The sequence below is a fragment of the Rhinolophus ferrumequinum genome, chromosome 12 (genome assembly GCF_004115265.2).
Source record: "Rhinolophus ferrumequinum isolate MPI-CBG mRhiFer1 chromosome 12, mRhiFer1_v1.p, whole genome shotgun sequence".
NCBI classification, from domain to species: domain Eukaryota; kingdom Metazoa; phylum Chordata; class Mammalia; order Chiroptera; family Rhinolophidae; genus Rhinolophus; species Rhinolophus ferrumequinum.
This window is the reverse complement of record NC_046295.1, coordinates 7,519,275-7,544,318: the sequence shown is the minus strand read 5'-3', so window position 1 is coordinate 7,544,318 and position 25,044 is coordinate 7,519,275. Positions and strand designations below refer to the sequence as shown.

At 41.1% G+C, this 25,044-nt stretch overlaps 1 protein-coding gene across 4 annotated transcripts in view; it reads left to right on the top strand.

Annotated features, from left to right (window-relative positions):
* FANCC (FA complementation group C) overlaps positions 1 to 25,044 on the top strand; it is a 321,103-nt gene that overhangs the window by 274,401 nt on the left and 21,658 nt on the right. For all 4 annotated transcript variants that reach the window (XR_004424715.1, XM_033123708.1, XM_033123709.1 and 1 more), the window contains exons 8-10: positions 14,825 to 14,981; positions 23,344 to 23,396; positions 24,720 to 24,819. Coding sequence is in view for 3 of the 4 variants with exons in the window: in XM_033123708.1 (XP_032979599.1) it covers positions 14,825 to 14,981; positions 23,344 to 23,396; positions 24,720 to 24,819 (310 nt within the window). In the remaining variant the exon portion in view is untranslated. The remainder of the gene's footprint in view (positions 1 to 14,824; positions 14,982 to 23,343; positions 23,397 to 24,719; positions 24,820 to 25,044) is intronic.

Genomic DNA, 25,044 nt, shown 5'->3' with positions numbered 1-25,044 from the left:
TCAAAACCACAGTGAGATATCACTTCACACCTGTTAGAATGCTATTATCAAAAAGACGAGAGAAAATAACTGTTGGAGAGGATGTAGAGAAAAGGGAACCCTGGTATACTATTATTGGGAAATGTAAATTGGTGCAGCCACTATGGAGAACGGTATGGAGATTTCCTCAAAAAAGTAATCGTAATTGCTTTTAGGTCCCTGTCTGGTAATTCCAACATCTCTGCCATGTCTGCTTCTGATTCTTGCTTTTTCTCTTCAACTGTGTTTTTTTCCTTTTGGTAGGTCTTGTAATTTTTTTCTTAATAGCTAAATATGATGTACTAGGTTAAAGGAACTGCTGTAAATAAGTTTTTGTAATGTGGTGGTGAGGCATGGGGGGAGGGGACGTGTTCTGTAGTCCTGTGATTAGGTCTCAGTCGTTTACTGAACTTAGGCCGCTGGACAGACTGTGAACCTCACAAGAGTTTCCAAGTTTTTTCTCCCCCTTAAGTGGGACAAGATACCTAGCACTGGCTGGAATTGATTATTTTCCTTCCCCCAGTCAGTCAGGCTCTGATGATACCCCCAGCAGGTTAGGCTCTGGTGAAGTAGTTTCCCCTGAGGGCAGACCTTGTTAAGAAGAACAGTGTGCTCTGTTGTATTTAAAAATGGTTCCTTTTCCCCTCGTCCTGCTTAAAGCAGAAGTGGATTTTTCTCCATTATTTACTGTGAGAACCTGGTCGAGCTCTTGGAGGTAAATCTCGCAATATTTTGGGGGCCCCTCTATGACTGAGTCCCCCTGGAGTTTTTAACTGTCAGAGTTTTCCACACTGAGCCTCCAGCCACTCGCTAATTACAGTTCAGGTTTCCCTTCTCCAGAACTGGTTCACACGGTGATTTCTCCTTGTGTATCTCTGCTCCGGGAGCCACTATTCTCAGTATTCACTTGTCTGTCTCACCAATCTTGTGGACCAAGGTTTTACCTGCGCCCTTTCCTCTCTTTAAGGATGACAGACAGTTGTTGAATTGTCAGTCTGTTCTCCTTTTACTTGTTAGGACAGAGTGGTGACTTCCAAGCTCCTTGCAGGTGGAATGGAAAACCAGATGTCTCTATATAGTACATTAAAAAATGTATAACTACAATACCATTATTGTATCTAAAAATTGACACTAATTCCTTATCATATATTTAGGGAGAGAGCAAATTCTCCTATCATTTCGATTTTTTAAATATATGTATATATAGTTGGTTTGTTGGAATCACAGTCCAAAGTCCACACGTTGCATTTGATTGATAGGTTCAAAAGTTTCTTTCAGTCTGTAGGTTTCCAATCCCTCTTTGTTTTAGTTTTGCCCATTATTTGTTGAAGTAATATGATTGCTTTGCCCTACTCTCAGGTTACAGAGCATTCCACCATCTTGAGTGTAATAAAAGGTATAACCACCCCTGGAAACCCTGCCCACTGAAGATGCTCCCTTAGTCATATATTCAATTTTGGTATGCAGTTGGGCCTTTTTGTTATTTTCTGTTCTGTTTCTTTGGCCTATTATACATTCATACACCAGTGTAGTTTGTTTTAATGGTAGAATCATTCTAATATGCTTCATATAGAATAGGGCTAGTTCCCACTCATTTCTTTTTTAGGGTTTCTTTGGGAATTCTTGGTAGTTTTATCTTTCAAATAAACTTTGACACCAACTTGTCTAGCTTCAGGAAAGACTGCTAATGCTGTTTGTGGGGAGGTTCATGTTAAACACACAGATTAACTAAATACATAGGTAACTAAAGGAGGAATGGCATCCTTACAATGTAAGGCTTTTTACCCACCTATCCAGGAACACTTACATCTTTCTATTTATTCAGATTTACTTTTGTGATCTTAAAGGCGTGTTTTATATGGTATTGTCCACATTCTGTAAGAATGTTTATCCTGCCTGAAACCTGACAAGATATTTCAAAGAAACTAATAACTATGATCAGAAATTTGGCAAAATTAGAAGTCTAATAGGATTTTTTGTTTGTTTGTTTTCTAAGTAGACATTTTTTATTCGTAAGATTTTTTAGTATTTTTGTTTTTATTTTTTGGCTGTAACAAGTGGATATTCTTCCCATCTTCAGATTGCTTTTTATTATATCGTTACATTTGAAAAATGACCAACTTCAAGCCACTGTCATTCTTTCACTTACTTCAGAGGAAGTAGTTACCATGGAGTATTTTCCATTTTTCATATATAACTTTTAAAAATTGGAATATATGTTTTAATTTGTATGAAATGTTATAATCCAGGAATTTGTTAAGGTAAGATTTAGAAAGAGAAATACAAAGTTAAATCACTTTATGTTTTTTAAAAAGGGCAGGACACGATTTTCCTGGTTAAAATGTAAAGTCTTTTTTTTCCTACCTTCTCTAAACCTCTGTCAGAACTGAGCCAATAAATTTGAATTTTCTGAGGAGCCTGATCAGTTCGTTATCTTTGTTGTTTGTGTAAGATACTGAGTAATAACTCATTGGAAAGTCGCTCTGCTGTTGTAAGGATGCTTCACATGCATATCCCCTCACGTCATTTACCTGAGTGCATGTTGCAGATAACAGTGGTTTACCCCACTGACATGTTTTTCACACTCCAAAGCAGATTTTCAAAGTATTTGCTTTTAAGTAAATGCTCGTTGGCTTTCACCTTGGCAGCTCTCTTCCTGATTTATTTAGTAATGCGTTTCCTTGAAGAATATGGTCTTAGCATCCTGTGTTTCCAATCTTACCTGTCAAGTGTTGAACTAAAAGGAAATGGGAGATTGCCCCTTAAGCCCTCTGTGAAACCCCACAAAACTTTTTCAGAACTTGCTGGCGAGGAAGAGATTTGTTAGAGTAGCCACTCTTGCTCTACCCGCAGTGCTCAGATGAAAGCTAAAGGCAGTGCTTCCATGAGTAGGCCGAGTTCCTGCTTTGCTATTTATTTTACTTGTGATAGCACATTCTCCCTCAGCAACTAATAACATTTATTCAGTTTGGAAAATACATGGGGACAGACTGTCCAGAGATGCTGGGTGGTCTTCAACTTGTCCAATTCCTATGGCTTCAGCTCAGCAAGTTCCCCAAGTAGTGGCGTAAGCGCTGGAGCCTTTCCCTGGACACTTTCCCATAGACAGAGCATCCCGGCCACATGTTGACACAGGGAGGCTGATTCAGTCAATCAGTGCAAATTACCACCCCCACCCCCAGCCCCACTGCCTGCCCTCCCCCAGCCCCTTGAGCAGTTCCCCAAATGTGCTGCATGGTCATTTGGAAACCACATACTTTCCTTGACCAATGTGCCCTGCCCTGTGTTTAGCCACCCAGCTATTTGCGTACCACAGTGGACCAGTGCAATTTCATCTGCTTTACAATTGGCCGGGTGTCTTCGGCCTTGGCTTCCACACACGGTCATGTATTTTCAGAAATGGGCTGCCTGTATTTTTTTAAACAGCAGATGCTTGCCCTTTTGTGTAGTTTAGATAACCAAGAGGAACTTTTAAATGTCTTGGCCTAACTTCTTGGATCTATACTTGGGGTTGCTGTCATGGCCACCTGCAGACAACAGAGCCTGTAACCCCTTTCTGGGAGGGCTGCTGAAGTCCTGTCATAAGGCTGTGGAGTCCAAGTAATTCCACATGACATGTCCACCAAGGCAAATCTAAATCCATGGCTTCAAAACTACCGTTTCCCCGAAAATAAGACCTAGCCAGATAATCAGGTCTAATGCGTCTTTTGGAGCAAAAATTAATGTAAGACCTGGTGTTATGTTATGTTATGTTAAGTTATATTAAAGACCCAGTCTTATAGTAAAATAAGACCAGGTCTTATATTAATTTTTGCTCCAAAAGACTCATTAGAGCTGATTGTCCGGCTAGCTCTTATTTTTGGGGAAATACGGTATTGAGCAGTTAGATAACTGGATGGAGTATTTTTTTCTACACTCTGAAGTAAATGAGCCAATGAACAAGTGAAAGAAAAAATGGATGCATGACTGACCAACCAATAGACCTCAGGGGGTAACCATGACTGTTAAAGTCGGGTGACCATACATTTATAACTTGTAGACCATAACACTTTTGAAAGTTAAAAGGGGTGCCTTTTATAATTGGTGAGATAACAAACATAAATTTGTCCCAGGCATACTGGAACATATTTAAATGGGTCCAATCCTGTAATATGAGTTCGGAATATTAAGTTCGCAAACTCATTCTAGAAAAAGTGCTACATATCTCATTGCTGAATATCACTACTGTCACCTTTGAAGTACTCCCCGTGGGAAACTATGCACTGACGCCAGCGCCTAGTCCACCCTTCAAAGCAATCTTGGAACTCTTTTTCTGGAATGGCCATCAGAGCTGTCTTCATGTTACCCCTGATGTCCTGAATGTCATGAAAATGTCTTCTTTTCAATATTTCCTTTATCTTCGGGTAAAGAAAGAAGTCACTGGGGCCCAGAGCAGGTGAGTAGGGAGGGTGTTCTAATGCGGTTATTTGTTTACTGGCTAAAAACTCCCTCACAGACAGTGCCCTGGGAGCTGGTGCCTTGTCGTGATGCAAGAGCCATGAATTGTTGGCGAAAAGTTCAGGTCGTCTAACTTTTTCATGCAGCCTTTTCAGCACTTCCAAATAGTAAACTTGGTGAACTGTTTGTCCATTTGGTACAAATTCATAATGAATAATCCCTCTGATATCAAAAATGGTTAACAACATCATTGCAACAAGTTCGTGAACTTAACTGTCAGACCTCGTGTGTTTAAGACCGTGCCTGGCCTGCAGAGTAACTGTTAGCATGTTGCTATTATTATTGACTTCAATTAAAATTATTTTTTATAATGTTTTATTAAGTTTTCTCAAGCTTCTATCTTTTCTTCCTAATGAAAATATCACTGAACTGAGGTCAGATATAAACTAAATTCCCATTGCTGAATTAATACAGCCTCCAAAGATGCTTCATAAGAAAACAAAAGAACTTCCAAGAAACTTGACCTTCAAGCTATCTTCTAGTTTTGTGTTTTTTCAGCTCAGATAAGAAAAATCAGGCTTTAAATGTTGTCAGATAATATGGGCGAATGTCTAAATGAAGAAACGCTTGTGTAATATCAAGGACAGAAAGTTAGCAAAGAAGTAGTATTGACTGAAACTCCCATTTCTATTTATCCGTTCATCGAGACTTCCTGACTTTTTCAAAATCTTAAAGAGACATGGTCACAAAATTCGTCATTGAAAAAGTTAACTTTCAAATAAAAGCCTGCTGATACTGATTTGTAATGGACATTCTAGTGGTTTGGGCTTGGACATTTCCTTTGCTTGGTGTTGCTGCTCTTTGCTTTGAGAAGCGAGCTCTCTGCAGGTATAAGTGATAATGATGGCACATTTCCTCAGTTTAATGTATTTCTTAGATCAGGTTTTCATGGAAGTACATCTTTGAGTTGTAAGACAAAGTATTCTTTCCAGTTCCTTGGAATTAGGTAGTTCTCCAGAAAAGCTGGTCTCAACTTTTGTGGGCTTCTCAGGCAGACCAAGCAGCCCTTGTTCTCTCTGGTTTGGAAAGGTGACGTAATGTGGTGTTTGTCTCATAGGAGAAGTTTCCTGTCCTCTCCTCTGCCTCTCAGCAGCTTTAGAACACATTTCCCCCTGACAGGCACCACCCTCATCAGGAACCTTTCTTGTAAAGAACTGAATGCCATGTTTTAGTTTTTTTTGAAGCTACAAAAAACATTTGGAGGGCAGCAGGGTGGCTCAGTTGGTAAGAGGGTGGAGCTCTCAACAAAAAGGATGCCAGTTCAATTCCCTCCATGGGATGGTGGGCTGCGTCCCCTGCAACTAAGGTTGAAAATGGCGACTAGACTTGGAGCTGAGCTGCGCCCTCCACAACTAGATTGAAGGACAATGACTTAGAGCTGATGGGCCCTGGAGAAACACACTGTTCCCCAATTTAAAAACAAAAAAAATTGGAGCCAAAATGGTTTAATAAAGATCAGGATCAATTACTTTACCTACCTCTTTTTAAAGACGATGAGACAAACAACTGCCTCACCAGATTGAGTATTTGGGGGAAACAAAGGACAGTTTTCTAAATGTCAAGGAGGCATCTGTCTAAAAAAGTCTAATAGCATGAGACGTTGGACAGGGCAGTGTCCTATCCAGGCATATCCTGCCGTGTGTCAGAAATTGTTACTGAAATTCAGATGTTCTACATAAAAGCAATGACTAGGAGTCTATTCCTCAGTATTTTAAAGGAGAAAATTATAATGTATTAACATTACACATAAGTCCCAAATGCCCTGCTATTTCCCTAAAACATCATTATAATGCAGAAAACTTCCTGTGAGTATTAGGTAAGAGTTTTGGAGAGCCAAGTTTTTATCTTATCCTGTTTCCCTTGAATTTGTCATTTTGATCAGTATGCAGACTGAATGGATGGAAAAAGTATAGTTAGATGAGAAAAAAGACAGCCTTAGCGTTTCTATGAATAACATGTTGATTAGAATGAAGTTTTTCAGAGTCCCTAAGTACGTTTTGTCTTTTAACCAACATATTTTGGATACCTCTCAAAGGATATAGGTCCAGCTCATTTTTTAAACATTGAACATCTTCCCAGATATGAACGGACCATAATATTTTCAGCTATTTGCCAATGTATATATTCAAGTTATTTCTCATTTTGTCTTTATAATATTGGGGCCGTAAATATCCTTTAACTGATGCTTTTATTACCACAAGTAGATTCACAAAAGTATGATTATTAAGGCCAGGGACATGTGTATTTTATACTTTGTTAGGTGGCACCACATGACTTAACCAAAAAGGCAAAGCCATTCTCCATCCCACCTCTGAGGACACTCAGCCCCTAGACCTACATCAACATTGGATGGCACTCTTCTAAATATTTGCTGATGTGAGGGTGAAAAGTGATACCTCCTTGATGTGTTAGTTTATCTTTTTTTTTTTTTTACTATTAATAAGAATGAAAATCTTCATATTTGTGTTGGCCATTTGCATTTCTTCTTCTGTAATTTGCCTCTTTTTTCCAGTTTTTTTTTTTGAGATATAATTGACATGTAATGTAATTTGACGTTTTTATTTCCAAACCAAGCTGGTACACATTTAGAACATTGCATGTAATGTGAATGTGTTGGCCCAACCAAATGCTGTTAGGAAAGTATATTAAGATCATACCGCTTTGGTGATTTCTTCAGCCCGGACTGTTTATAAAGAGTTAAGTCTTTGATGTTTTAGAGCAGAATAGATTTTATTGATAATACATGATTCACATATTAGACACGGATCCATAAATTTAATCATTCACAGTAATTAGTAGAGTGTGCTCTGAATCAAGGATCTAATCAAAAGACAATTGTGAACATACACATTTTTCAAAGTGAGTCTGAGAGTAGAACAAGAATATTGCATTAGTCCCCCATTATCTGTGGTGATTTCGCTTTCTGTGGTTTCAGTTACCCGCGGTCAACCACAGTCTAAAAATATTAAATGGAAAATTGCAGAAATAATTAAGTTTTTAAATTATGCACTATTCTGAGTGGCATGATGAAATCTTGCCCTGCTCTGCCCCACGCTGTCGTGCGCAGGACATGAATCATTTGTCCAGCATGTCAGCCGCATTTCATCTCACACGTAGGCATTATATCATCTCTCATCATTACAAGAAGAGAAGGGGGAGTGCAGTACAATAAAATATTTTGAGAGAAAGACCACATTCACGTAACTTTTATTACAGTACATTGTCATAATTGTTCTATTTTATTAGTTGTTTTTAATCTCTTACTGTGCCTAATTTATAAGTTAAACTTTATCATAGGTATATACGTACAGTGGTACCTCAGTTTTTGAATGTCTCAGGTGACGAACATTTTGGTTTATGAATGCCATAAATTTTATGGATCTATGATATCATTAGATAGTAAAATTTGCAGTTTTAGGGGTTGATTTTAAAGGTCTGGAATGGATTAATCCATTTTGCATTACCTTCTATGGGAAAACCGTGCTTCGGTTTTCAAATGTTTCAGAACTCAAACGATCTTCTGGAACGGATTATGTTCGAAAACTGAGGTACCACTGTATAGGAAAAAAATGTGGTACAAGGTGTGATCAAACAATATGATGAATGTTTAAATAAAAAAAGTTTTATTACAGTAAAAGACACATTGTCATTAATCCCCATCACTTTGAACACACTTATCCCATCATTCTTAACATTTTCCGAAGCACTTCTGGAAGTCCTCTTTCATGTGTGCCTTGGCTGCCTCCATGTCCTGAATCATTGTTGGCACCCAACAAGTTGAAACTCGTCACACACTGTTACTAAGGTTCGATGTGCCTCTTCCCGTATTGAAGATCCCTGCCTTTCTGTGGGATGGTGCTCCGTAGCAGCATTCACTCTATTTTGTGATCACACGGAAAGGCTCTGTGTCACACATCGCTTCTGGTACATAAATTTTTGTCAAATAAAAACATTACAGTGTGTCCTCATCCACCTTATTCATCAAACCTGGCACCGTGCGACTTCTGGCTCTTCCCCAAAGTGAAAATGACCATAAAAGGTAAATGTTTTGAATTGATTCAGGACGTGGAGGCAGCCATGACAACACAACTAAAGACACTCACAAAAGAGGACTTCCAGAACTGCTTCAGCAAGTGGCAAGAACGATGGGATAAGTGTGTTCAAAGCGAGGGAGAGTATGTTGAGGGGGATTAATGGCAATGTGTCTTTTACTGTAATAGTTTTTTTTTATTTAAACATTCCCTGTATTGTTTGATCACATCTCGTATATATAGGGTTTGGTACTACTCACAGTTTCAAGCATCCACTGGGGGTTCTTGGAACATACTCCCCACAGATAAGGAACAACTCTGTATGTACTTAATGCCTTGACTACAGAACTTTTGCAACTCCTGTGTAAATTTGTAACTAAGCAGTATCTTTCAGATGTTTGATGGAACTACCATTTTACCCTAGTTTTGGTTTTACATTTGTCGTAGTCATCTACAGCTTATTCTCAACAGCATGTACTGCTGGGCATCGCTCTGCCGCTGTGACTCGTGTGATGGCAGATGTCACCCTTAATGCATGGATGCTCAGAGAGCTTGGGAATGGTGCCGCCTCTGAGCAACCTCCACTGAAGTGAGGAACTTTTCTAATGGCAGGCGTATTTATTTTATAGGGACCCTGAAAAAAGATAAGGTGTGATGAGAGCAGTTTAGAAGACATCCCTGCTATTTGGGAAGGGAGGAGCTTCTCCTCTCTGCGCCTCAGAGCTTCCCGCCTCTTGGGGGCTCTCTGGTTCTACAAAAGAGGCTACAGAACCTCCTCCTACTTCGAAGGAGTGTTCTGCTTCCTCTCCAAAGCTGGACAGACACCAGGGGCCCATTAACATGGCTAAAGCTGGCTGACAGCCTGGACTTTGAAAAGACTCCCCAAACACAAAGCGAGTGCACACAGGGACCCAGTATCTGGCTTATCTTTGGAAAGCCATCTGCTCCCCCCTCCCTGCCCCCAAGGCCCCATCTTCTGTACAGCGCCTTCTCCTCCCCTTCCTGCAGAGTGGAGAGATTTCTGCATAGCTTGAATCGGAGGACCAGCTCTAGTGTGAGACCTCCTGGGTTCAAATCAGAGCTATAAGTCCTCCATCCCTCTGACCTCAACTGCCTTGTCGATCAAACAAGGGCAATAATGCTGCCTGTCTTGTAGGGTTGTTATGAGGATTACAATAGAGGTAAAATGCTTGGCATTGTCCCAGGTAAGCCCTGAATAAATGGAGCGGTGGGTCCTTCAGCCTCACTCACTGCTGTGCCTCTGGCCCTCCAGCGGTCAGCCATCCCTGCCCGGAGCACACAAAGCCTTCTGGTGGCGCGCTCTCCACAGCTGTCCTGAAGACCTGGCCGTTCCACTTCCTCTCCTCATTGACTCTGCCTTCAACTCCATCTGCCATCCACAGTGTATGTTGGGGACGTCACAGGGCTGCCCGGTGCACTGCCTGTGCTTCCCTCCCCGTGTCCTTTGAGCAGTGCTGCTCACAGCCAGGCCCGCCTTCAGTTCCGCAGTGACATTGTTCTCTACCTGCCTGTCTCCTGCCTCCTCCTGTCTGCATCTCCTCTTCCTCTAGGGTTGGCAGTCCTCGGGGCAAAGACCTGGACCGATTCTCCCCACTCGGACCTCTGTCCCTGTGAGTTCTCATCCGTTCCATGCCCCTGACAGCTCCCTAACGTGCATCTTCAGCCCAGACCTCTCCCCAGAACATCCAACTTGGATATTCTATTTCATACCTCAGTTGGCTTGCGCCTTAGATATACTGAATTCTCACACCCCAAACTGAGCTCTTTGTTATCCTTCACAAATCTTAACTTCTGAGTAAATGCTTCTTTCCATCTGAGTAAATGCTATGTCCATCCATCTGATTGCTCATGAAACCTGGGATCGCCTTGATCCCTACCTCAGCTGCACCACCTGTCGTCAGACTCTTTGCCAGTTTCCCTTGATACTGCTGCCGACACACATTGCAGGCACTCTCCACTCCGTCTCCACTACCAGCCGGGTCCCAGCCAGTACCAGCTTGCCGGCTCCTGGGCTCCCTACACCCACTCTCCTCCCTGCTCTCACTTCTCCATGCTGCAGAGTGATCTTTGAAATGTAAATTGCATCCTGGCACTTCTCTGTTTGAAATCCTTGGGCCAGAATAATCACAATAAAATCGCAAATGCTTACGTTGGCCTGTGGTACTGCACAGCCTCATTACAAGTCACTTCACCTTTGCTCTCTGGGGCTTCTCTCCTTCTGATCTTGCTCTTCCCGATCTCAGGGCCATCACGGCTTCCGTTCCTTCTGCTAGAATGCTCTTCCCCCTATTTTTTTTTTTATTAGTTTCAGGTGCACAAGACAAAGTAATACTTAGACGTTTATCATTTATATCCTTCACACTGTGTGAACCCCCCTCCCCCCATCCACTATCCCCCTGACATCACACAGAGCCATTACGTTTCCACTGTCTCTATTCCTAATGCTGTACTCCGCTTCTTGTAAGTATATACATACACACACACACACACACACACACACACATATAAAATTGTAGTTGGCATTCATTATTGTTCAGCTTCAGCTTCAGGTGTATACAGTGCAGTGATCAGGCATCTACATCATCCCTGAGGTGGTCTCCCAAATGGGACAAGTGTCCATCGGATACCCTACAAAATCTTTACAACATTATTGATTACGTTCCCCAAATTAATTTTCAAAACCCCTTGGCCATCTTGTGGTTACCGACTGTTTTCTAATCCCCTCACCTTCCCCCTTATCCCCACCCCCACTCCCATCTAGCAACCCTCAGTTTTTCCTCTATGTCTCCAAAACCGTTTCTGATTAGTTCATTCACTTATTCTTTTCTTTAGATTCCACATATAAGTGAGATCATATGGTATTTGTCTTTCTCTGTCTGACTTATTTCACTTAACATAATGTTCTCTAGGTCCAACCATGTTGTTGCAAATGGTAAGATTTCTTTCTTCTTTATGGCTGCGTAATACTCCATTGTATAAATGTACCACAGTTTCTTAATCCAGTCGTCTACCGATGGGCATTTCGGTTGTTTCCATGTCTTGGCTATTGTGTATAGTGCTGCAATAAACATAAAGTTTATTAACTTTATGCATAAAGTTTTTTGAATTGGAGTTTTGGATTTCTCCAGATAGATACCTAGGAGTGGAATTACTGGATCATAAGGTAGTTCCATTTTCAGATTTTTGAGATACCTCCATACTGTTTTCCATAGTGGTTGCACCAATCTGCAATCCCATCAACAGTGCACAAGGGTTCCCTTTTCTCCACATCCACGCCAGAACTTGTTGTTTGTTGATTTATTGATGATAGCCATTTTGACTGGGGTGAGGTGGTGTCTCATTGTGGTTTTATTGGCATTTCTCTGATGGTTAGTGAGGTTGAGCATTTTCATATGTCTGTTTGCCATCTGTAGAGAAAAATGTCTCTTCATGTCCTCTGCCCATTTTTTAATTGGGTTGTTTGTTTTTTTGGAGTTGAGTTGAGTTTTTTAAATAAATTTGTGATATTAACCCCTTATCAGATATATCATTGATCAGATATATCATTGGCAAATATCTTTTCCCATTCAGTAAGATCCCTTTTTGTTTTATTGATGGTTTCCTTTGCTGTGAAAAAACTTTTTAGTTTGATGTAATCCCACATGTTTATTTTTTCTCTTACTTCCCTTGCGTGAGGGGATATATCAGTAAAAATCTTACTCCGGGTAATGTCTTTGAAGTTTCTTCCTATATTTTCTTCTAGGAATTTTATGGTTTCAGATCTTACATTTAAGTCTTTAAGCCATTTTGAATTTATTTTTGTATATGGTGTAAGGAGGTGGTCCAGCTTCATTTTCATTTTTTTGCATGTGTCTGTCCAGGTTTCCCAGCACCGTTTATTGAATAGACTGTCTTTACCCCATCGTACATTCTTGCTTCCATTGTCGTAGATTAAATAGCCATATAGGCATGGATTTATTTCTGGACTCTCTATTCTGTTCCATTGATCTATGTGTCTGTTTTTATTGCCAGTACCATGCTGTTTTGATTACTGTAGCCTTGTACTATAATTTGATGTCACGTATCATTATACTTCCCACTTTGTTCTTATTTCTCAAGATTGCTGAGGCTATTCGGGGTCTTTTATGGTCCCATATAAATTTTAGGATTACATGTTCTATTTCTGTGAAAAACATCATTGGTAGTTTGATAGAAATTGCGTTGAATATGTATATTGCCTTAGGCAGTATGGACATTTTAGCTGTATTAATTCTTCCTATCCATGAACATGGGATGTGTTTCCATCTATTTGTATCTTCCTTCATTTCTTTCTTCAGTGTCATAATTTTCTGAGTACAGGTCTTTTACTTCTTTGGTTAAATTTATTCCCAGGTATTTTATAGTCTTTGAAGCAATTGTAAATGAGATTGTTTTTTTTTAATTTCTCCTTCTGATGTTTTACTATTGGTATATACAAATGCAACTGATTTCCGAATATTAATTTTGTATCCTGCTACTTTATTAAATTCATGTATCAGCTCTAATAGTTTCTTGGTGGAGTCTTTAGGGTTCTCTATATATAGGATCATGTCATCTGCATATAATGACAATTTTGCTTCCTCCTTACCGATTTGGGTGCCTTTTATTTCTTTTTCCTGTCTGATTTTTGTGGCTAGAACTTCCAGCACTATGTTGAATAGAAGTTCTTCCCACTATTCTTCACTTAGCTAATCCCTGACCATCTGATCTAAATTAGATCCCTCCTGTTCTTCTCTTTTACCTCAGCCTGTTTTACCCTTCATTGCCTTTATCACAGTCTGGGTGGGTGGGTGGGTGGGTGTGTGTGTGTGTGTGTGTGTGTGTGTGTGTGTTGTGTCCCGCAAATGTGCCAGGTGATGTGTGAGGTGGCAGCTCTTCTTTGCCAGGTGTGGGGAGGTGGGGGAAAGGGGTCCTGCAAAACTTCCCGGGAGAGTTGCAGCTCAGGGTGAGAATGTGAGATCAGAAAGAGGGTCAGAGGAAAGCATCCTGCCCTCCCTGTCTCCTGCCGTTCTGCCTGCTCCTGTGACAGACCCCACAACACTCAAGCTTCTTCTAGTCTTGCCTCACAGTTAATACAGGACAAGGTCTACAGGAGTTATGCTGAGGGAGAAGAAAAAGAAACCACCAGAAATTGCTACCCTGTGTGTCCTGTCTTATTCATTTCCTGCCCTGTACCCATTCCCTGGGCTTCATGCCAGCTCCTACAGAGAACAGGCCCAGAAATGATAGTGAAGGTAAAGATATTGAAATGGGGTGGCGTGCATTGGGGAACCTTTGTGTCCCAGCTTTTGTTTTCCTTATTAAAAGCAGTAACCATCTTTGGCAGAACCTGGAAAGCACTCTGCTGTCTGTGATGCCACAGGTGAAAGGGCAGGAGACATTGTAAAAGCAGGGCTAAAAGAAGAAAGACAAGTCCCACCAGTGGCTCAGAGCTAGACAGATGTCCCCCTTATGCTTCCTCCCGGCAGGGGAAGTAGAGCTCCTGACGCAGTGACCCAACACAAGAGGAACTTCCAGATACACTTTCCTGTAGAAACTGAGCTACACAAAGTGGTTGAGGTCTGTAGAGTATCATGCTATGGATCAACTGTGGGTCAAACAGGTCATAACCACCATATGTGAAATTGTTCCTGAAGAAGAATACCTTTTAACTTTCAAGCAACAGATTTACAAATACAGTTACTGACTATTTACTAGGTGTCAAGCACTATGCTGATCACTGTATATGTGTTATTACTGCATTTGATCCTTTTGACAACACTGTGAGGGAGATAGGCCCATTTTATAGATAAGTAAACTGAGGTTTGAAGGTTAAGTACTTTTCCCAAGGTCATACAGTTAGTAGGTGGTAGCTTTAGGACTCAAACCCAGGTCTGATTCCACACTTGAAAGCATCATGATGCATTTTCAAACATAGCTGTTCCTTAAATTAGGGACTACATTTACCTAGATATCTCAAGGCCTTTTTCTCACTCTCTGTCTTCCATCACTATGTATTTGTTTATCCTTTTTGAAAGCATTTGTTTTTCTTTGAGCATTTCTCTAATTTCTTGAACTGAAGTGGAAGCATATTCACATTATTTTGCAAATAGATACTTGGTAAATATTCATTGACACTAAATATTAACTACTGCTATGACCATGACCACAAATTAGATTTGTTTTTTGTGTTTTGAGCTCTCTTAATCTTATTTTTCCAGTAAGTCATTTCTATTTAAAATTTTATTTCTTATTGAAAGGAAGAAGATTTCTCTCCCCAAGTCAGCGATAGTCTGCCTCTGGCTTCGACACCTTCCCAGCCTTGAAAAAGCAGTGCTGCATCTTTTTGAAAAACTAATCTCCAGTGAGAGAAATTCTCTGAGAAGGATCGAATGCTTTATGAAAGATTCATTGCTGGTATGTGCTGGACTTTGATGAGGAGAAAATCCTTAAAGAAGATGCTGTGTATCATTTCATTAGGCAGCGCAAGGGGGGGAAAATGTAAACAAAAGAGCAATTGACTCCTTTTTAAATGAATGATGTATTTACATTTTATTTTAAAAACACCTAACGTAGAGGGCTTTTCTGCATTTTTAGGGAATATGTCAATTATTGGGAAAGATTCAAGATTTACTTGATTGTTGCACCTTATATGGCATATTCACAAGAGCTGACATTTGGAAACAAACTTTTTTGAAACAATATTTCTTATTTCCACATGAAAAATAAGTTTAAAAATGAAGATCTTATGAATGAGAAGAGTAATCAATTAAAGAAAAAAAATCAGAAATAAATTTTTAGCTCTTCAAGAGCTAAACCAAGCCTCAGAAAATGGTTAAAACCATAGAAACAACTTAAGAATTCTGCTCTAAGCCTGCTGCCTTGAACCCTAGCTCCATGCAGGATGCCTGTCTCCCTGGGTCTCAGGGCGTCTCAGATCTGTGGAGTCAGAGGCTCAGGCCGGGGCTCCCAGGCCATCCTCAGAATCAGACCATCTGTGGGAGTCTGCTCTGGAATGTAAGTGCAGTTTTGTATGAGCACGAATAAAGGTTGATGCATCCTGAAGAAACGACTCAGACAGTACGAGTTGGTGCTGTGTTCCCGGGCGTCCGTCTTGCAGGAACCGCAGTGGCTCCCACATGCTTTCTCATTAGCTCTGGTAACCCCGGGGAGACAGCACAGAGATTTTCTTCCTGTTACAGATGGAGAGAACTAGTGCAGAGAGAGATAGTGAACAATCAGATCTGAAGCTGGTGGCCAGGAAACTGGTCAGGAGAGTGTTCACTCTCCCCTCGAAGCTGACTTGGGAGGCGCGAGCTCTGTGCGTGGAGAGCCCTGAAGTGGCTGAGTTTATGCGCCCTCCGCACCCCAGACACCTTCTGTTTGTTTAATTCATTTGGAACTTTCTGTTTTCTTTTTTGTCTTTCAAACTGGAGGCTGTGTAAGGGGATCATAACTGAGTCAGTGGCCTTCTCCCTGCATCCCGTTTCTTGTCTTAGAGCCTGATCGGTCCCCACCAGGCCACACGTGTGTCCACAGTCCTGGTTATGGCCCTTCTGTTCTGGGCTCCTCTCCCTTCACATCGGGGTCGTCCCAGGGGACGGGTAGTGTTACAGTCACCAGTAGGCTTGCTGCTTTCACCTGTGAGTTAGGTGGCTCAAAGTGAACCCAACTGATTTGGAAATTTACAGTGTTTGATAGGGAAAAAAACGGGGGAAGGAAAGATGATAGGTATAAAGCCTGAGAGAGCCCAAAGAGAGGGTTTTTTTGGAAAATTACTACTTGACCTCACCATTAAAAAGAGTTGCACTTATTGTGAGAATAAGAATGTTCCTTATATAAAAATAATTACAATAAAATTCCAAATAAACAAAGGCTTTTAGAAGCCCCCTGGCATCCCTTTCCAACCATTACCTTTATTATCAGGGAACTCTCTGTATTTCTAATTTAAATGAGCATGCTATAATTTCATTTTCTCTGGTCCATTTTCAGTGGCAAAATATAGTAACTGAGCTATATATCCTTGCTTCCAAGGCCTTTAGTAAATGTTCTTTTCTCTCTATAGAAAAATTCCAGTTTCATTGACTTTTCTGATTTGGTTTGATTCTGCAGCCTTTCATTAGTCCTTGTGGTTCTTCTCTGAACCTTCTCTGTGTCCTTTTTACATGTGGACGTCAGGCAGAGCAACAGTTCCGTAAGCACAGGATGTCACTGCCAGTGAGGGGGAGACAAGGCAGGAACTCCCATTAAACATCGTACTGTATAACCTTCAGCCTCCAGTTTATAGTTTAAAACAATCTTCCTCAGTCAAACAGCTGCGGAGTCCGTTGATATACAAGAGCATTTATCAAGATCATGTGTATAGAGATTCGGAGCTTCCATTATGGTTAAAGGGGGCCTCCAGAGGGTGTTATTTGGTTTAATTTATTGTGGCATTGGCAGGATGTGACCTCTGTATGCCTTAAGGTTCAAGGAGGTAATTAAAGTACAGAGCTGGAAGTTCCTGACTGGCGTGGGCTGCTCTCCTTGGGTCTCCTGGGCCTGCTGTGCCAGCAAACCAAGCAGGCTGGGATAAGCCTGTGACGTGCCTGAGTGATTAGAAGGGTAACCTGAAGAACGGGCTTCCTAATTGCATAATCTGATTAATTTATCACAGCCCAGTATCTTGGTGCAGTGACAGGACCGTGCAGAAGTATCAGCGAGATCTCGGAGACTCAGATAGCATGGGACTGCTGTGCTTTCCCTTAGAAGAAACTCGATGCCTGTTACACTAGCGTTGGATTCTGAGAGTAATTAAAGTGTGATGGTCTACGTAACTTGTATTTTACATGGAGCACTGTTAATTATGTTTCTTTCTCTTGGGATTGTCCAGAATTAGCCATGGAAATTCTATAGTTACCAAGATGTTGCAAAAACAAAAGATAAAAGTGTGGTACAGGTTATACAAAGTGAAATGATCTCCCCAAATGTTCTTTGGCCTCTCAGGGACTCAGAGGCCTGGTATTTTCCATTAAGACTGTGACTAATAAGGCACTAATCTAATAGCACCTGAATTCTAAATGCATATACATACACGAAGTTTACTTTTGAGACTCACCCTTAGGCTTCTTTGGCTGGACCACCCCCAAGTACATAGTTACCTGCCACATTTGGTGTCTCTTAAATAAATCACAGTATTAACCGCAGTTTGTCCTTTATTGTGCAGACTGGCACTTGTCAAAATCAGGTGGTCTTATGTTTCCCGTGACGGAACAGGCACTGGAAGGCCGTAATCCATAGCTTACACCTGATCTTAAAAACTGATGTCACCAAAAGCAGTGGAAGCCACTTGCCAGTTATGTAGCTTTCTGGACTGTCTGGTTTCCCAAGGCTGGCCCAGAATCAGGAGGAGGTTATGTTTTCCAGTTACAATTCTACTTGTGGAGCCCAGAAAGCTATTGTTTGTGTTTCACATTTGCATGAAAAGTGCTGGCTGGGTGGCACGGCAGCCCTGTACTTGGTACGCTGGTTCCCATGCCCTCCCCACATGCCGCCTGCCCCTCGGGCTGGATCCGGAGGGGCGGCTCCTTCACCTTCACAGACCTGCCCACGGAGAGCAGGTGGCAGAGGAGGGTGAAGAGAGGAAAGGGAGGCAGGGTTGGTTTTGTTTATTCGTATTTTAAATCAAAAAAATATGCCTCGTATTCTCTCCTACCTGAAAGTCTTCATGGCTCTATTAAAATGAGTTCCTTATCTTGTCAAGTATGTCGCGATAACACTGGGTGAGGGGCATTAGTTTGTGCTCTAACAAGAGACTGAAAATAAGAAAACACACAGGTACCTCTGTGCACCTTGTCATCCCCGATACGATAGGAAGTGTTCTGTCTTCCTTCTCCAGACAGCAGTCGTAACCACTTCAGAAAGAAAAAAAAACTTCCTGTACACAAAATTCCAAACACAATTCTCCTTTAATAAAAGATTATACTGAAAAATTACCTCCACATCTTGGGTGATGTGAGTTTTTTGTGCTTGAGTAACTTTTTACTAATGTTCTAGGGTTTTCTTTTCCTACTTTTTCATTAGCAATCTTTTAAGAATTTCTTTTTTGAGTTCTCTAATGCGATGCATGTAATAGAACTAGAGCTGAAGTAGATAATTTAGCAGGGGTACAATAGGGAAGTGAGTGGCAGCTTATGCTTGTGGCTGAAAAAGAACCTGCGTCTCGGACAGTAACTGCACTTTCCAGCGCCGACCTCAGGGGGGCACCAGATCACCCAGCATTGTCCCTGTAAAGAGAAAGGCCCAGACTGGAGGTTTTTTTTCACTGTTGGGGATGCAGGACTTTGTAACCAGTCAGAGATGAAAGGAGAGAGAGAAAATTTAAAAGTAAAAAGTAAAAACAGGGCAGTGGTCGACCTGGGAGGCTGAGCTGAGAAGCAGGGGTCTGAAGAGCTAGCTGTCTCCCTGCTCAAACTGCACAAGCCGATGGGATGGAGGCCAGTGGACCGGGCTAGCAAGAGGAACTTTAGATTTAGGGGATTTTGTTCAGCACCCAGAGCTGGCATCCCTGTGTCTTGGTGCTCTAAGAGAGTGCGGGTAAATTAAAATACAAAAGTACATTTGGTACTTGTTAAGTTTTTTTTTTTTAAGCCTAGAAATGACAGATTTATCACTAATTAAACAATAATTGAATTATGGAGTACTGAAAAAAGTTGCTTGTAGTATAAACAACATCTGGTAAAGATTAAAAAGAATATTTTTCCATCTCAAATTTGTTGAAAGAAACTTGAATGTTTTGGAACAAAATAGATCTTAAATTGTAAAAGGGATATTTATAGTCTTACATTTAGTATTTTGAAAATAGAAAAGAAGAAAATGGCAAATAAAAATACATATTTATAAAGGTATCTTATTTTACATGATTGATGTGAAGGTTTTATTTAAGTAGATTTTTTTAAAAGCCAAATTGTTTTTGAACTCAATAAAGGGGTTTACCATTGAAATGAATCTTATGAAGAATCCTGTTTTTAAAAGAAAGTTATTTTTTGATGAATATAGTCACCCTTTAATTTATATACACATATTAACACAAGGGCTCCTGCCTGTCAAAGGTTTGAACGGGTCCCCTCACTACACAGTGGGACAGGATTGCTGGCTGCGGGAAAAGCTTCTCATCAGCCATTTCTTCTTTTAAAAAAAAGGAGGGGGGAGACCATTCCTGAGTAAAATATTTAAACTACACTAAAATGACTATGAAAGAGAATCTATTCCAGGCTCACTGAATTTCAGCTTCTTATCGCTTATCTGCAGTTTCTCTCTTTATTTCTTAGGAAAAAGATATCTATGAAGGGTGATAAATGAAAAGGCTTGAGAATTTTTTGTTATTTTTCACTGCTTTTTTATTTTTTATGAGGCATTCATTTTTGTCTGTGGATTACCTCAAATCGTAGTATGATTTTCCTCTCTGGCTTGTATTCTCTCTCTCTCTCCCCCATCCTCATTGTCTCTCTGTCTCTGTCTCTCTCTCTCTCTCTCTCACACAGACACACACACACACAGAATCAGAAAATTATAAAAAGAAGGTAAGATTTCTTCAGAATTCTGTTCTTCCATGTTCTCAGGCCTTTTTCAAGCGGCAAGCGGCCTGTACTAATCATTGATGAATCAGGATGAGAAGTAGCCATTGAGGGCAGAGAGTGAGCACTGATGTTATTTGTACAGTTCCTGGTTACACGGTGACAAACTGGCCTCTCCCTCACCTCTCCCCACAACACAGGCCCAGAGAACATGGCCACTGCGCGTTTCTTCTGTGTTGACTTTGTCTTTCCTTGTTTTGTCGAGGGATGGCAAGGGCTGCCCTCCTAGGCAGAGAGGAGATAACTGTGTTACAGTTCTGTGTAGCTTTGGGAGAGGGGCAGAGGGAGCACCCCGGCAGAGCGGTCTGGTCCGTAAGAAAAGGAAGCCAGAGACTGGAGCTCTCCCTCATCGTCCGTTCACCCTCCAGCATTTACGGAAAGGACTGGGGCCGTGTGAGGAGGGGGAAGAGGCCAAAACTCGTGTCACTGACGGCCTCCTGGTGACGTGGTTTCCCGAGACTTGAAATAACCTGTACAGGAAGTCGTTAGTCCAGATGGAGAAGAGCAGAGCTTGAGAAGGAACAGATTTTGGTAGGATGGAGAAAAACATACAAACAGATGGGACCTAAGAAAGGTCTTCTTTTCTTTCTGTGTTTTTATGGGAAAGATAATAGCATGGCTTGTCGGGCTTCAGAGCCAGGGTCTGGAGCTCTGGGCTGCAGAGTTACTGTAGGGTACCATCAGACAGGACACAGAGGGTTAAAAGTTTGCCTCTTCCCTCACAAGGATGCGATAAAGATTTGGAGGGGGGGATTTATGGCTTGCAAAGAAGCATAAATTAAGACTTTAATTCTATTTGGAGGATTCTCTTGATAAGAAAAGCAGCTTAAGTTTGCTTTTGTGATTTGCTGTCACTGGGACACATGGCTGGCCTGGCAGCACACTGGGCTTCATGAGGGGACTCAGTGACCCTGAAATTATGTGCTCGGGAAGTGTAAAGGGTCTCATTTTAAAGACTAGTGAGGGCCGCGGATGAGAAAAAGCTGTTCACAGCCCTGGGGCGGCAAGGGAGAATGGTTTTAAAATAAAAATTTCTCCCATTGCTGTTTCAGTAGGGCTCCCCTGCCTCCTGACGTCTTGCCTGTTTTAAAAGCTAAAACGAGGTGTGGAAGCAGGTTGAGAGCAACCAAGGGTCTGAAGTATTTGGACAGGAAGAAATTGAAAAGGCAAGTGCAGTGGCGTGGAGAAAGCAGGCCAATCCCACACAGTCTGGGGACATTTAAGACATTGAGCTGTTTTGCTGCAAAACACTGCATAAAAGAAAAGTATGTCTATGTTCTAATCCTCTTTTAACAAATGGAGTAGAACTTTCTTGCTGCTCTTGATTTTCATGGTTGCCCTGTTCTACACATTGGGTCATCATCCTTTTCTTTGCCATTTGGAAATCCTCGTAATTAGTACTGAATGATTTTCCACTAGCATCCAGTTTATAGAGTGGCTCTGGAGTAGCTTAGACCATTTAGAACCCAATGAGTGGTCCTATTTTACCCTTTTCAGTTTTGGGGTTCTGTCAGTGCATTGTTAGGCTCTGTCAGCCTGTGGGCATGTGGTAGTGTTGTTTGGTCTTTAGCACTCTTATTCAGGAGGCATATTGTCTGTATATGAAACTTTGAAAAACTGTTCTGGCAAATTTGACGCATCACATGTCTTCAAGACAGGCAGTTTGCTTTTCACTTCTTGTTTGACTTTTCCATTATGAATACATAGAAACTTTTATGATATTTTCTGGGCATGTATCCAGTGACCTGTTAATGACTGTTATTATTTACAGTGAAGCTAAGAAGCAGGGAGATTAACTGACTTGCCTGAGATCAAAACCAAGAAATAACTTGCCTCTCTTCTGTTGAACCGTGCTTCTGGCAAATTACTTTCTTGAGTATATAATGAATTTATCTATCAGCATTTTTAGGTGGTTTCTTTTAGATAAAAAAGCACATCAGTGGTGGATTGGGGAGTATGGATTACTCTGCTTAAATAGTAGAGATTTGTAATTTATAAATCACAAATCTCTTTAAATAATTAAAAAGAAATCATCCCATCACGTTACTACTGTTGCCTGGGGCCTCCTGTGACAGCCTGTAGTGATGGTGTGTGAACACTAGATGGCACACGTTCAATGTTACAACTCAGAACACCAGCGCAGAACCAGTAGTGGAAAAGCAAGTAGAAAAGCAAGTCTGTGGTGAGTGCCACCATTCTTTCCTCGGCGTGGTCCAGAAAACTTGAGAGACAAAGTATATCGTTTTTCTGTTTTTCTTGTTGAAGAGGACTATGGGAAAAGGTTCGCCAAAGGTAGTTATGTCAAGCTTAATGTGACTTGAAGAAATTCCCCATAGGGCCTACTCCACTACCACTTAGATGCTGCTGTAAAATAATCTGATTTAGAATACAAGTGACATTTTCATCTGGCTTAATCTCATGCTTTGAGCTCTGGCCAAAAAGACAAGGAACCTAGGTCAGGCCCACGGAAATCCCACCCAGACCACAGTAGGTTGCCTTCTGCAGATTTAAACCATCAAAACCGGTCACAAAAAAATATTCATGGAATAAGTTAGATCGCTTTCATCATTCAAGATGAAGGTATCTAAATTTTTTTTTTATTAACCTTTTTATCCTAAATAATTTACACTGCTAAATTCATAGAGCACTGAAATGTGATACTATTTAGTCCATCATGGTGGTGGTCACTGCTTTCCTCAGTAACAATGCTGAATCATATGTACTCATTAGCAAATGGGCAGGAATGAAAATATGGCAGGCCCAGGCCGACCTCCAGGCACTTCTAGACCCTGTGAAGAGGTCGGATGTTCCTTAACACGAGCAGCACTGGCGGGCTCCGTGTGTGTCGTCACTGCAGCGTGCTGGCAGAAAGTACGTTTACATTTTCCAGGATACTTCCTGACTCTTTTTTATGGATCACATGGACTTGTAGAAAATGTGGTATATACAGGTATATAAAGATGAAATGAAGCTTGCCCACAATCCCCTTGCCCCAGGAGAACCACTGTTTGCCTTTGTACGCAGGGCTTTTTCCATTTTTTTCTAACCCAAAGGCGTAGGCCCATTTTCAGCAGTTCTGGACAACTCCTTTGCCTGATAATAGCAAGTTGTAATTGAAGAAGTATTTCCGATATTTTACTTTCTCCCGGTCTTTTCCTTTACAGCCTGAAGCAGCCTGCCACCCTGCCATATTCAGAATGGTTGATGAAATGTTCAGGTAACTTTGTGCTGTTTCTGCTAACAATGGATTTTAAAACACTCAATTTCCAAATGTGTATTTAAAATGCTGTGGTAGCTTCTGGCTGTATCATGGGGAAATTTGTTTCTGATTTCATCTTACCCTTCTGAGCTTTTTGGTAAAACCAAGTGTCAGTGTATATGTAAAAGCCCATGCCTAAGAGTTACGATAACCTTTTTTAAATCTTTTAAAATTCTAATAATAGTGGTCAAAGAGTAAAATTGAACTAGATTTTAAATTGTTACATATTCACGTAAGATTTTTGTCAGCTCAAAATAAAGGGCAGCAGTGTACTTCCTTTACCACGTGAGGGCTGAGCAATCTTTTTAAAGGATTTTAAAGCTAAGGAATACCAACAAAAATAAATAAATAATACCATCCTAACAGAGCTTTTCTGAAAGGCAAAATCAACGATGCAAGTTATCTTACAACACTTTAATTTTTATTTTGCAAATGCTAGTACTTCTTGGGAATTGCATTGCATTTACAGATGGCAAGAGATGAGGAGACCACTGGACACCGGATGGGGTACAGCTGACAGTTATGGGGAGACTGGACCTCTGTTGGGGAATTTGTCACTTGGCGAGGCCTTCCCTCCTCTTTCGGGGGCCTTGGTGCAGCCAGGGTGTCTGCCCTTTCCATTCCGTCCCCCGTTCCCCTTGCTCTGGGCAGTACAGCAGACACTAGCGAAAGGAATTTTTACAACAGCAAATAACCCAGCATTTGGGTTGGTCTTAAAACATACTAACTTTAAGCTAAATAAGCATAGAAACAAGAAGTCAGACTGCTGTTTGTAGTTTAAAGCTAGCAGAGTTTGACCTGATTTTGTTTGTTTGTTTAAACATAAAGAAAATTTAGTTGTATGAAAATGTGCGGAAAGCAAACCAGTTACATGCAGATTTTTACACCACTTTTGTGGGTGGATTTCACTAAGCCATTTTACCCCCATGGGGAGCTCTTTCTCCACTTGAAAAGCACAAAGTCTGTCGATATTGCATGTCTGGGCATACAGTGTGCAAATATTTGTACAAAGCATCCGGGCCTATGTGGAAAAGATATGCAATGCTTAATAATTTAAAAACCGAGGAAGGGAGTGCTGCACATTGCAGTTTAAAAGTATTTAGAAAAGGAATGACAAATTTCTCCTGTTTTCTCACACAAGGACTGAAATCTCAGGAGCAGTGACACTGCTGAATCTTTTGGCACACAAAAAATGTTTCCACTCCCCGCTTTTACAATTCAGGTTCGTGTGTTTGCCCGATTAATCATTAAATGTCTGTGATCTGACATTGCATTGTTCAGGTATGCACTCCTGGAAACCGATGGAGCCCCAGAAGTACTAGCCGCCATTCAAGTGTTTACATGGTGCTTTGTAGAAGCTCTGGAAAAAGAAGACACACAGGTTCGTTATATTGCATATATTATTCATTCCCCCAAAGAGAAAAGGCTGCTAAGAGCATTTGTCTAATCACCAGAAAGAAGCACTTTATTTTCAGCGACTTTGATAGACTGTTTTGCTCATGAAGAAAGCTTCCCAATGAATGCCCCAGCAAAGGTAAAACCATTTTAATTGAAAGTAAATCGAGGTAGTTCCTGTCTGGCCCATGTCCTAGGACCCCAAAGCATT